Source organism: Gymnodraco acuticeps, unplaced genomic scaffold (assembly GCF_902827175.1).
Source record: "Gymnodraco acuticeps unplaced genomic scaffold, fGymAcu1.1, whole genome shotgun sequence".
Classification (NCBI taxonomy): Eukaryota; Metazoa; Chordata; class Actinopteri; order Perciformes; family Bathydraconidae; genus Gymnodraco; species Gymnodraco acuticeps.
The window spans coordinates 108777-123046 of record NW_022989788.1 but is presented as its reverse complement, the minus strand read 5'-3'; the positions used below and the strand labels follow the sequence as shown (position 1 = coordinate 123046).

The 14270-nt window shown below is 43.4% G+C and overlaps 1 protein-coding gene across 1 annotated transcript in view; it reads left to right on the top strand.

The window, feature by feature from the left end:
* The window catches only part of LOC117549772 (zinc finger protein 420-like), a 62646-nt gene extending 57308 nt beyond the window's left edge, over positions 1-5338 (top strand). The window contains exon 4 of the mRNA XM_034221848.1: positions 4185-5338. Within this exon, the coding sequence (XP_034077739.1) occupies positions 4185-4903 (719 nt within the window). The 3' untranslated portion in view covers positions 4904-5338. The remainder of the gene's footprint in view (positions 1-4184) is intronic.
* The last annotated feature ends 8932 nt before the right edge of the window (positions 5339-14270 follow it).

Genomic DNA, 14270 nt, shown 5'->3' with positions numbered 1-14270 from the left:
CTTCACATAATAAAATACACAACGGCTGTAGCCTGATTATGCTTTACGAGCTGTAGTAGGTGTGTGTGGTACAGTGTGTAGGTGCTTGTTGTACAGTGTGTAGGTGTGTGTGTGGTACATTGTGTGTGTTGTACAGTGTGTGTGTTGTACAGTGCAGTGAATGACATTAAGGATTTTGGGAGATGGCCCTGTGGGCCATCTAAGCTAATTTACAGATGGCCCTGAGCCCAATAGAGATTGCCCTGAAAAATGCGCACGGACGAAATGACACACGAAGGGTTTGGGGGGCCTCACCCTAGAACATTTAGATTTTTGCAGGTCTTACTGTAGATGCTGTCTGGTTCTCTAGACTGAATTATAAGATGAACCACCACAATATTATATTGTACAATTTCAATTGTATTCTTCATTTCACTGTTTGTGTTTGCTTGCTTGCATGCCCTGCATAGCTATAAGAAATACTTGTTGGTCAAGACACTTTCCATCTGATGAAGGCAAATGCCTTCCCAGATGTAAACAAGTAGAAAACATTACATTCAGTTATAACTGCCAAAACAAACATTATTTACACTATTATGGCCCCTGTTAAAAATGTTTGTAATGTTATCTACTGTAAGTTGGTCGAATGCCTCCTCATCCGGAAGCTGACCGAGCAGACCCGAGCAGCAGTCGAGAGGAGCCGAGCGCATCCGCGAAGCACACAAAATGGCGACGTCAGATTTACCGTTAGCTGGCAAATCTAAATCTCTTCGGTCAAAATAATTTCCCTTTAGCGCAATACCGCTTCAGTTGCGCCACTTATGTGACAGACAAGAAGAGTATGTGACAGACAAGAATAGTCAATTCTAATGTCTAAAGAAAGAGATGTCCTGTATGGGTTGATTGTGCGTTGATCTGTTGGTAATGCCTCGGGGTTCCGGTGGGCATGTAAACAAATGCATAATGCTGCGCTATACTTTGTGGCCTCACCCGGTTGCGTAGCGACACTTATTGTTTAGGTGTTTTTTAATAAGCAGGTAGTCATATCATTAGCTAGAACTAGCTGGATCTGATCGATATGGACGCGAGTGAAGTCTAATCTGACGGGAGAGAGAGATCAGCTGCTGCTGACGAGTCGACACGCAGCTCTGCATGATCACATGCAGCGGTGAGCGGACAAAACACACACTTCAGGTTAGAATATCACACGTAGCTATTTTAATTACCTCTCAAACTACCTAAACTAGTTATAGATATGTTTAGTTTTACTGTCGGGTCACTCATTACTGGATCCGCGAGCTGCATGATACTGGCATAATAGATTGCCCGATCGGGCAACCAGCAGGTGAGGCTTCATTGCCCGAGCTAAATACTAGATGGCCCCGGGCCATCGGGCAGTTCTTAATGTCGAGCTCTGTACAGTGTGTACGTTGTACAGTGTGTACGGCGGACAGACGGGTCTCAGTTGGTTTGGTGTCCTCTTTTAATCGCCTACTTGTAAATACAACTTTTGGCCCGTAATTTCAATTCCCCATTTCAGCGACCAGAGAGAGGGGGATATATCCAGTCTCTGATTGTGTTACGTTATTATGAGAGTGCTCTCATACTTGTTTGATTCTGAAATTGTATATATTTATATAAATGTGTGTGTCCGCATCTGTAGCCTGTTATTGTCTCATTATACCGCACTGTGAATGAATCAAAGTAAATATATATATATATATATATATATGTCATCATGAACACATCTGTCCATCAGACTGAGGGCTGCTGTGCCTCCTGTCATCATTAATGGACGTCTCTTTAAAATGACCGCTCAGAGGAGACGAGTTCTCATCTCTCTCTAACCGCCTGCTGCTTCCCCTCCTCTCTCCTCGGCTCCCCTCCTCAGTCCTCCGCTCGCATCTCCTGTGGGCGGGACTAAGTATCGAGGATAGGAGTCGAGGAGGGGAAATTTGAGTATTGAGAAACCTCTATTGGTTCCTGTATCATTAACAAAGCATTTGTCCAGTATATTGTCTTTCCTGCTGTGATCCCTAACATACTGCTGGAACCCAGGTAACACAGTCTCCAGGCGACATTGCTTCATGATGTGCATCGGTGGTTGAGTTGTAGCTCGTGAACACAGTGTCCTCTGCGCTGGGAGGCACGTAAACAACAAACAGTAAAATACACCCGAATTCTCTAGGAAGATAAAAGGGTCTTAACGTCATGCCAAGAATTTCTACGTTGGGATCACAGGTTTTACATTTGACTGAGTATCATCGGCACCACAGATCATTAATATACACACAAATACCGCCTCCTCTGGTTTTCCCCGAGTTCGCATCACTGTCTGCTCGAACAATGGTGAGTCCGGGTACTTCAAAGAGATTCAGGCTTTGTAGATTGTAGCCAACTTTCCGTGAAACATAATAAAGAGGCCTCAAGAAATTCATGACAGTACCTTGTGTATGTCCTTAGTGTGTCCACGTTGTGGCTCAATGAGCGCAGGTTTGTGAGAATGATGGATGGAAGTGGTGGCCGGCTGAATCTCCGCCCTTCTGAACGCCTCCCCTCCTTCCTCATCTCTTTTTCCTGGTGTTTCTAAGCGGCTCCCGAGGGATTTCATCCAATATTGAAGAGCACAGGTGGCTTGGTGTATTCGTAGGAAGCCGATCGCATTGGAGCTCTAGCATAGCCTCGCTATGTAGCAGCGTAGAGGCCGGGGCTCCTCGCCTGTTCGTGCTGTCACTCAGGTGTGTCTTGGAAAGTTGAATGGCATGGCCAGACATGGTCTGCAGAAGGCAAACGTAATCCACAGGATCAAAAGCATGGTCTCTCAAAATAACGTTTCATACAGACAACACAAAGTTTAGAGAATAATTAGACCACAAAAACTAAAACAAGACGAACGGAGCATACTGAGACTCGCAGTGACAGGATGCCGTCTCCCTCTGTCTCCTGTATACCAGGGGTGGGAGTAAGTCATACATGTGCAAGTCTCAAGTTACTGGGGTGAGAGTCAAGCAAGTCAAGTCCTACGAAATCCTGATGAATAACCCCAGTTTCCACATTTAAATCAGTTAAAAGACAGTGGTTATGAAAACTAGAGTTTTATTTTCAACATTAACAACAATGGAGAGTGGGGCTCTGAAATCATAAAACAGGGAATAATTGAGCGTGTGTGTGTGTGTGTGTGTGTGTGTGTGTGTGTGTGTGTGTGTGGAGGTGCGTGTGGTTAAAACGTAGCAGCCTGCAGTCGCTCGTTAGCTGTTCTAATGAAGGTACACACAGTGAAGGCACAGCTCTTTGCAGCTGGTGCTGCTCTTCTGAGATTCTGCTGAGTTACACGTTACTGCCTCCTGGTGCTGCAGAGATTTCATGAAGTGAAGGAGGTTTTTCTTCTATAAAACAGCTGTGGGCAGCAGATACTGTGAGTCACAGACATTAATACATAGGTCAAGGCAGACTGGTTCACAGACTCTCCTGTTTTGCCGATCTGGTGCTTGAACAAATAACTCTACACCCCTGGTCGAAATGTCCCTAAAATGAAGTCCGAGTTTGAAATGTATCTCAAATAATGTATGTATTTCCCCACATAAACATAACAGTCTGCAATGAAACGGCTGTCTCCTGTGTGCTCCACTTCCTACTTTCTCCTGTGAAGGAGATACTTTCTCTTTTTTTTCTTTCATTGCCCTCTAGGGGCTTCGTACAATGCAAATATTTTATTTAAAAAAGTAAAGTCCTTTCGAGTCATCTGTCTCAAGCCTAAGTCAAGTCTCAAGTCATGAATACGAAGTCAAGTCGAGTCTTTTATCAATGTTAGTCAAGCAAGTCAAAAAATATGTCAAGTCATGTGACTCGAGTCAAGTCATGTGACTCGAGTCCCCCACCTCTGGTATATTTGGTTAGAATATTGCTGTATTACTGTATCAAATATAATAAACACAAACAGTTGATAAGTAGTATTTTGTTAACTCAAGGTTTATATTAAGTGAGTTTTTATTGTGTTAACTTGTGTATTGATGCTTTTTAGATTGACTTTCTCTCTTTCTCTGTCCCTCTGTTCTAGAAACCAAAAGGAAGAGAGAGACGTCACAGCTGTCAGCAATGTCACAAATCCTTTACAACATCTGGACATTTAAAGACCCACCTGCTTATTCACACAGGAGAAAAACCTTACAGCTGTGAAGAGTGTGGGTCAACTTTCACTTCATCAGGTACTCTCAAATCACATCACCGTATTCATACTGGAGAAAAACCGTTTAGCTGTGAAGAGTGTGGGAAAAGTTTCACTCAATCAAGTGCTCTCACATCACATCACCGTATTCATACTGGAGAAAAACCTTACAGCTGTGAAGAATGTGGGACAACTTTCACTACATCAGGTGCTCTCAAATCACATCAACTTGTTCATACTAGAGAAAAACCTTACAGCTGTGAAGAGTGTGGGACAACTTTCACTACATCAGGTCATCTCAAATCACATCACCGTATTCATACTGGAGAAAAACCGTACTGGTGTGAAGAGTGTGGGACAACTTTCTCTCAATCAGGTGATCTCAAAACACATCAACGTATTCATACTGGAGAAAAACCGTACAGCTGTGAAGAGTGTGGGAAAAAGTTCACTACATCAAGTGATCTCAAAACACATCAACGTATTCACACTGGAGAAAAACCGTACTGGTGTGAAGAGTGTGGGAAAATGTTCACTACATCAAGTGCTCTCAAAACACATCAACGTATTCATACTGGAGAAAAACCGTACTGGTGTGAAGAGTGTGGGACAACTTTCTCTCAATCAGGTGCTCTTAAAACACATCAACGTATTCATACCGGAGAAAAACCGTACGGGTGTGAAGAGTGTGGGAAAACGTTCACTAGATCAGGTGCTCTCAAATCACATCTTCGTGTTCACACACTCCTAAAACCATAGTGGTGTTAAGAGTATGGGAAAACTTTTTCTTAAAGTATTCACCTTAAAGTCCATGAGCGAGTTTCACTGTTCATTAATCTGCAGAGTAGTTTCTCCAATAATCTGTTTGTTTAATCAAATGTTGTGACTTTAAACTTTGATTGGGATGTTTTTGATAGTTCCTGTTGAGTTAGCAGTCTGTTCTGGTCTAAAAGAGCCATTCATGTATCTAGAACACATTTACGATGTTTTCAGTCTGATCCTATTCTCTTGTTAAAATGATCAGACTACCAAAAATAAAATGGCCTTCGAAACAGACTCGCAACCCTGCATATCTGTTGTGTTTTGCAGCATATTATAAACATGTCATTCCCTTATTTTCAAATACCACAGGTTGTGTAGTGATGTATTTGAGGTGTACTGTCAAATAAAATAAAATCAAAGTTTATTTATAAAGCACGTTTAAAAGCGATTTTTGGTCGGGCCAAAGTGCTGTACATGTAATAAATACTACAATCATTCATAATATCATTCATTCCGGTTCCTGTCCGGCCGACACCGGGTTCATAAAAACTAGGGCTGTCAAGTTAACACGTTAATAACGCGTTAACGCAAAACAAAATTAACGCCACTAATTATGTTAACGCGATTAACGCATGTGTATTTTTTGTCCTCGGCCGCCCCGTAGCTTCAGAGCGCATCGAGTTTTTAAAATACCATCTACAAGCTGATGCTGACAGCCCCGCTCCTGCCGCCCGCTTGTGGCAGACCACACTTCCACGCTCACCGGCAGGCACCGACTGGCTGTTGGGAGGACCGGGAGGGTGTGTGTATGTGCTGTCTCTTTTCTGATATTCTCCATTCTCATTGGAGATGTGGCTACATAGCATGCCACATCTTCTTGAGTGTCAGTCTCTTCCTTTGTATGTGTCTGTGGGCTTCGGGACAGTGTGTCGGCGACAACAAGGATCTTCCCAGGCACATGCTCTGCTAAAGGTTTGTACCTCATGAGCCTCATTAGTAGACGCTGACATCTCAAGGGGACGTTATCTAGGCTTTGTTTGTTGATCAGTGGCACTAATGGTTTGTGGTCGGTCTCCAAGCCACATAGATACTTGTCAAACTTCTCACAGGCCCATACGCTAGCCAAGCACTCATTTTCTATCTGGGCGTAGCGGGTCTCCGCTTCTGTGAGACGCCTCGAACAGTAGGCTACTGGCTTCCACTCCTCTTCATGGAGCTGGAGGAGGACCCCCCCCAGGCCATAGCTACTGGCATCAGCAGACACCGCTGTGGCTTTAGCCACATCATAGAAGACAAGAACCGGTGCTGTGGTCAGCATTGTCTTAATGTTCTCAAAAGCTGACTGCTGTGAGTGACCCCAGGTCCAGATGTTCCTGCTCTTCAGAATCTCGTACAGTGGTTGACCTATTGTGGAAAGGTTTGGAACGTACCTACCCAGGTAGTTCACCATGCCCAGGACTCTTTTCAGCTCATGGACGTTTCCTGGTGGAGCCAGCTGATGTATGGCTTCAACTTTATCAGGGTCGGGCCTGACTCCTGACTGGTCAATGAGATGTCCCAGAAAGCGTAGCTGGCTTTGTCTGAGGGAGCATTTATCTTTATTGAGTTTTAAGCCTGCTGACTCAACACGTTGTAGTACCTTCTCGAGTCTGGCGTCGTGCTGTTCTGTCGATATCCCATAGGCCAGGATATCGTCCATGAAGACTTCAACGCCTTCCAGCCCCTGCAGAGTCTCTAGCATTTTCCGCTGGAAGATCTCAGGCGCACTGGAAATCCCAAAAGGTAACCTTTTGAAACAGTACTTGCCAAACGGTGTTATAAAGGTTGTTAATTTACAGCTGACTGGGTGCAGTGGGATTTGCCAGAACCCACTTGCAGCGTCGAGAGAGGAAAACACAGTTGCACCACTTAGCTTTGCAGTTATTTCATCAGAGGTAGGTAAGATGTAGCGCTCTCTTTTTACTGACTCATTTAGTCTTTTCAGGTCCACACAGATCCTGGCTTTGCCTGTGGTTTTCTTTAGAACGGGCACCATAGGAGCACACCATTCATTACATTACATTACATTGCATTTAGCTGACGCTTTTATCCAAAGCGACTTACAATAAGTACATTCGACCAGGAAGACACAACCTTGAAGAAAACAGAATCATATAAGTACATCAGGTTTCGTAGAGCCAAAACATTTCAAGTGCTACTCAACTGGCTTTAGATAAGCCAGTCCTTTATTAGTATATAAGTGCTTTGTTAATAGTTCTATCGCTCGAAGTGGAGTCGAAAGAGATGAGTTTTCAGTTTGCGCCGGAAGATGTGCAAGCTATCTGCTGTCCTGATGTCAATGGGGAGCTCATTCCACCATCTTGGAGCCAGGATAGCAAACCCACGTGTTTTTGCTGATGGGAACTTGGGTCCCCCTCGCAGCGAGGGTGCAGCGAGTCGTTTGGCTGATGCAGAGCGTAGTGCACGCGCTGGGGTGTACGGTTTAACCATGTCCTGGATGTACGAAGGGCCAGATCCATTCGCAGCATGGTACACAAGTACCAGTGTCTTGAAGTGGATTCTAGCAGTTACCGGAAGCCAGTGAAGGGAGCGGAGGAGCGGAGTGGTGTGGGAAAATGTAGCATTCTGGATGAGCTGCAGAGGTCGGATGGCACATGCAGGTAGACCAGCCAGGAGGGAGTTGCAGTAGTCTAGGCGTGAGATGACGAGAGCCTGGACCAGAACCTGCGTCGCTTTCTGGGTCAGCTGGGGACGTATCCTCCCGATGTTGTAAAGCGTGTATCTGCAGCAGCGGGTTGTAGCAGCGATGTTTGCAGTGAAGGACAGGTTGTTATCTAGGGTCACACCCAGATTCCTTGCAGTCTGAGTCGGGGAAACAACTGAGGTGCCGATGTTGATTGTTAGGTCAAGAGTGGGACAATCTTTTCCCAGAAGGAAGAGCAGCTCAGTCTTGTCAAGGTTGAGCTTGAGGTGATGAGCAGACATCCACTGAGAGATGTCAGCTAGACAAGCAGAGATGCGTGCGACGACCTGGGTCTCTGAGCGGGGAAAGGACAGAATTAATTGGGTGTCGTCAGCGTAGCAGTGGTATGAAAAACCATGCGGGCTAATGACAGATCCGACCGAGTTTGTGTACAGGGAGAAGAGGAGGGGACCAAGAACAGAGCCCTGAGGGACCCCTGTAGTTAATTGACAAGGGTCGGACTCAGACTTCAGTTGGCTGTGTTACCTTCTCGATGACACCGTTCTTCTCCATCCTCTGCAGTTCCTCTTTTACCATCTGTAACATTGGGAAGGCCACACGACGTGCTGTATGCACTGCATATGGTTGAGCCCCATCCTTTAATTGGATTTTAACAGGTTCAGTTTTTAGTGTGCCGTGCTCACCATAGGCTTGAAGGTGTTCAAGAATTTCACTTCATCAACACGCCTCACCAGGTTCATCTCCACTGACAAATCCCGGCTGAGTAGGTTTTTGACACTCTGGCCACGGACTACATATGCTTCAAATAGGTAGTTATTTCCCTTGTAACTAACTGTAGCATTAAAGTGTCCCAGACACAACAGTTCACCTCCTGGGCTGTCTAATGGGATGTCAGCTGGTTTCAGTGTTTTTGGTGGAGTGAGTGTGTGAAATGCATCCTCACATAAGACGCTGACATCAGCTCCTGTGTCAATTTTAAATTCCATTGGAGTAGAATCCAGCTGGAGCTGTACTGTCCACTGCTCTTTCTCATCTGCACTGCACACTGAGCCTAAGAAATAATGGGTCTGCTCAGCCTGTACAGTCCCTGTGACCTCATTCACTGATCTATTGCTGTTTCGGCACACTCTGGCCCAATGTCCTATTTTGTTGCACTTGTGGCATGTAGCTTTAGCTGCAGGACACCCTTCTTCCTTGCTATACTGTGATTTCCCACATTTACCACATTTCCTTTCACTTCCCCCCCCATTTTCTGTCTTTTGACTTGCCTTGATGTTGTTGAGGTTTCCATGTGTTATTTCTTTCTTTGAATCTCACCTCCTGTACTGATCCCACTGTGTCTTCCTGCAGACTCACTTGTGCTGCGACCTCCTCTGACTGCCTGACGGTCCGTATCATCAGTGCTAGTGTTAGGTCCGCCGTCAGCTGCAGTCTGCGCGAGAGCTCTCTGTCTCGTATCCCGACAAGGATTCGGTCGCGGATATTCTCATCTCGGCTTACGCCAAACTCACAGTGTTCAGATAGATCATACAGGGCTCGGATGAAACCCTCTGCCTTCTCCCCTGGCCTCTGGACCCGCTGGTGGAAACATGCCCTCTCGTGGATAACGTTCCTCCTCGGGAAAAAGTACTCGTTGAACTTTCCCACCACAACGGCAAAGTCATCGCCGTCTGCTTCTTCGGCAAAAGTGAAAGACTTGAAAATGTTTTCTGCCTCGTTGCCCATGGCATAAATGAAGCAGCTCACCTGCACTATCCCGTCATCTTTGTCGAGTTTAGTAGCGAGTCTGTACCACTCAAAGCGTTGCCTCCATTCTGGCCATTCAGTCGGCTTATCAAACGAAAAGTTCGCTGGGGGATTAAACTTGTTCATTCCGCCGTCTATATTCCTCTACTTTGTCTTGTTTAATTCCTGTGACTCACCGGCCACTTCTGACACCATGTAGAATGATCGAGGGTCGAGTATCTTTCACGACTCAGGTTTATTGTACAGTAAGTCAAGACATTACAGTAGGCAGCAACAACACAACTCGCGGGCTTACTCTGAAGTAAAGCAATCCCTCGCATGCCGTAAAGCATGTCGCAACACTGTCATAACCATAGATATATATAAACACTAGATGGCTCATGGGAGATTTTCCAGCGTAGCTGACCGGCCGCCATCTTGCTACAGTCAACAGTTACTCTGATTCGCGTTATGGTAGCTGTTGTAAGGTGAGTGATCTGCACAAAAATACTCTTAACTCGCTGAAATCTTGACTGATTTACAAACGGTTTGGTTTATTATAAACATTATTAGCATGGCTATGATACAGGATGCTTGGACATGTTGAAATTGCAGCTTTTCTTTGTGTATGTGGTTGTATTTATTAGCTGGCTAATAACAAGAGGCTGTGAGTGAGACCTAGTATTACAAAGTTCACCCAGCAACTTTACACCAGTGGGAGAGGCAGAACTGCTCTTTATTTTCAACATAACTTAAGTTACACATGATTTCTTCCAAGTGGTTTGGCTTGTTAAAAACATCTTGCATTATGATACAGGAATTTGCTGGCTTTGTGTTTACAGAAGTACCTGACTATGCCGGACTTTTGTGCAGCCTACGGATGCTCCAATCGCCGCTGTCTGCAAACAAGAACCCGTGGGATCACCACATATGTTTATGTTTGCTCAGTCTAATAAACCCATAACATGGTTGTGAAAGAATACCAAAGCTGAGGCTGGACGATGATTGATTGTTGGTGTGCCATGTGTCACCGTGTGTCTTATTGGTTTTGTGTTATACTGTATTTTATTGTGTGCAGCTGGTCCTTATCTCCAAGACACATTTAAAACAAATAAGCTTGAACCTTGAAGCCCCATCTCTCCCCACCTGCTCCTGCTTCCTACATCCCCTCCACACCACACCAAGTTGTTCTTCTTCTTAATAATAATACATTTATGTTGGGGGGCCGCCTTTCATAACACCCAAGGACACCTTACAGAGGCATAGGGGCAATATAGGGAACAATTTAAACAGTGGATTTTGTGATATATCAGCCGGGGTGAGACAAGACAAACCACAAATGGCCTACAGAAGGACACAAAAGGACACATGGTACAGTTTATATTATTCTTGGTCTTTTTTCAATAACATATTTCAAAGGTTCTGGATTTGTTTACAAATCTAGAAACTAAATACAAAACTAGGATGATATGAAGATCTCATGTCAAAAATAATTGTGATAAATTAGACAGAACTGGCCTGTCTGTGAGCACATTTTATGTTGGTTTGGTTCTTCTGATAAAGGTGTGAATATCTAAATAATATACCAACATATGCTATTGTCATTAGTTGTGTCCCTGTTCTTCAAGCTAAGGCATTGCTAAATTAACAACTCTTGGCTTACAGAGTGGTAACATGAGACCGATTTTTATATATAAAATATAAATATATTTTAATTTTATAATTTATTTATAATTTATTTTAAACATTAACAATATAATAAAAATAAATGGAAATATATACACCAGCAAATATTTAATATAAATACCTTGTGTGTGTGTGTGTGTATAGCTATTGCTTTATCTGATTAATGTTATTTTCATATGAAAGTCCATGATTATAAGTATGCAGTATCATAACTACATCTTTGATGTTTATAAAAAACCAAACCATTTGAAAATTGGTCGAAAATTGAGCAACCTATGGTTATTTAATTAGTAAACCATAATGTTATGAATGAGAGCACTGCCTGTAGCAAGATGGCGGCCAAGTGGCAACGTCGGTCTCCATTGGCCAGCAGCGCGGGTGAGTCATCTAGTGTTTATATATATATCTATGGTCATAACCAGGGCCGCCCCTCCCTACAGGCCAATCACGCAGGCTGCATGGGGCCCCGCCTTGCGCAGGGGGCCCCGCCCAGAGGGCCTCAGCTGCTGTGCGCAGTTCTCCGCACACACCCCGCCGAGAGTGAGAGGTGACAAGGGGAGCACGTCTGTAACCCGTCACCGTTGCAATTAATCGACATCTGACCAATCACGGCTTTGATACGGCCACTAGTGCAGGTGAAGAGATGTCGGTGAAAAGACAGTTTCAGTCCGGCGCAAGCAAAAAACAAAACATGAAGAAACTAGAGCATCACTCGAAGGTGGGTTATTGTATGAGTCAAATGTACAACTTGCGAATGTTGTATAAGTCAAATTGCCAATTGCCATATTAAAACATCAGCTGCAATTCACGACATGAAGAAGGTCTCTGCATAGCATATATTATAGGCTAATGGAGATGCAGTTATTTCCAGCATTCTTTATTTAACATTCATTCAAGTATGTGATGCCTTTTATCTGCTAATGTACAGGAGGAAGAGTGATACACTGTCTGTCTAGTTGGCTTACATAACAGTTAAAGTTTACAGCCTAAAAAACATGGATCATTTTTTCCCCTTTTATTCATTTTTATGTCAATTTGCACATTTCATGGTGATGCTCAGACTCCCCCCTTAACTCCTGCAGTCATCGTCATGTCAACCACAACACAGAGAAATACTGATAGAAATGTGTGTGTAGTTGTTGATACATTGCTGACAGAGGGAACTAGAATACAGATTTAAGAAATATCAGTTTTTGAGCATGTCATAAACATGTTTGTCTTGACTATATTACAACTGTATTATAATAAAATAATATAATATTTATATTATTGAATTGATTATGATTATTATTAGTAGTAGAAGTAGTTTATTTGCATTAATTATATTGTAATCTTTTTGAGGCTAGTATTTGGCAGGAAATGCAGACGCACCTGTAAACGCATGAACGACATACATGCACATTTACCATTTACCTCACTGTATAAAAAAGTAACTGTGTTGATAATGATAATAATAATAAACAGGAATTATATTTGCAAAGTAGCCTACTTTGTTTCCCAAAACTTTTTTTTTACTCCTGTCGGTGGGGGGGGGGGCTCATCTCACAATGTCGCTTGGGGCCCCAAGTTGGCCAGGGGCGGCCCTGGTCATAACAGCCTTAACTCTGTATGCATTGTATGTGACACCATAGACCAGGGGTGCCCAACCAGTCGATCGCGATCGACCGGTCGATCGCGATCGACCGGTCGATCGCGGGGAGATTCCCAGTCGATCGCGAGATGTGTCTAAAAATAGAACAACAATATTCTGTTTTATCGTTAATGTCCTATAACATCATCTTCCGTGCCAGAATAAGGCACTTGAACGCATCAAAGCTTTGTGATTGGCCGGCTAGACCCCATGTGTCGGGGCGTGGCTGGTCGGCAGTGGGCAGGGCACTATTTCGCTGACGTTGTCCAACTTGTCCGTGTCAACAGGAGTGACAGTCCGCACACACACAAGACCGCAATTATGGCAGAAGCAAAAAAGCACAAAATATATAATTTTCACTCCGAGTGGGAGGATGATTATTTTAGTATCTATTCCAATTCAAAGTGCATCTGTCTCATCTGCAATGCGAGCGTGGCTTTATCGAAGAAGGGTAATTTAGGAGCGGCATTTCAAAACAGTGCACAAACGCTACGAGACGGAACTCCCTCCTGATTCTGCCCTACGCTCCAAAAGGGGAGGGGCCTGAAAGGACAGCTAAATGCACAGCAGTCCATTTCACCAGGCCCAACAACAAGAGCAAGGCTGCTACCAGAGCATCTTATCGTGTCAGTCACGTTCTTGAGAAACACATGAAGTCTTTCAAAGATGGCGAAGTTGTGAAAGAAGCATTCCTGGAGGCTGCCCACGCGCTTTTGGGGACAGTAAAAATAACAGGAGCATTTCAACAGGTTTTTGATAAAAACTCAAGTTAGATACCGTTATTAATCAGCTGTAAGTTTTAGTTTGTTTGAACTTATTCATTATAATTATTGTACAAAATGGTATAAGAATGCAAACTTAAATAGATTATAGTCTATTATCAATTCAGGTTAAGAAACTAGTGTTGCTTGCATCCTATTTTAAAGGCATTTATTTTTATAATCTACTAAAATGCAACAAAAAAAGGGTTTGATTCTATTAATTGTTTCTTTTTTATTGCACTTTTGCAGCAGATTCCTGTGTAGCTTCAGATCTGTGTTGTTTTATTAGTAAGCCTAATTTATACTTTTGTAGCAACACTATTTTTATATAATGGCAAAGAAAGGGTTCAGAGTCTTTTCTTTTTCCCTGAGTCATATGTGGCAGCACTGTTCAATGTTTCTTGAAAACATTACCCACTGTAGTGACGTGTGAATAAACTCCAACTCTGTATCAACAACACTGTTGTGTAACTTCAGTTAAATACTTGTGTAGATTAGAAAGAGGTAAGATAAAGGATCTGCAGTATTTTATGAAGTATTCATCGTACAAAGGTCAGTTTTATACAAGTAGAAGTGTGTGTTTACCTGGTAGGAGGCTGTCAGTAATGGCTACGCCTCTCTATTTGGACTGGTAGATCTCGGCAGACTGGCAACTTTAAAAGTAGCTCTTGGTTCAAAAAAGGTTGGGCACCCCTGCCATAGACTGTATATATAAAGGTTTCTGCTCATGGTGAAGCAACGTGTCTGCGTGTTAAGGTGGAACCTGAGCATTCACGTTGATCACCTCTCATTATAAATCTATAAAACGATAAATATTAAACTTTACTTCAAATGTTCATTTGAGAACAGCTGTTACAT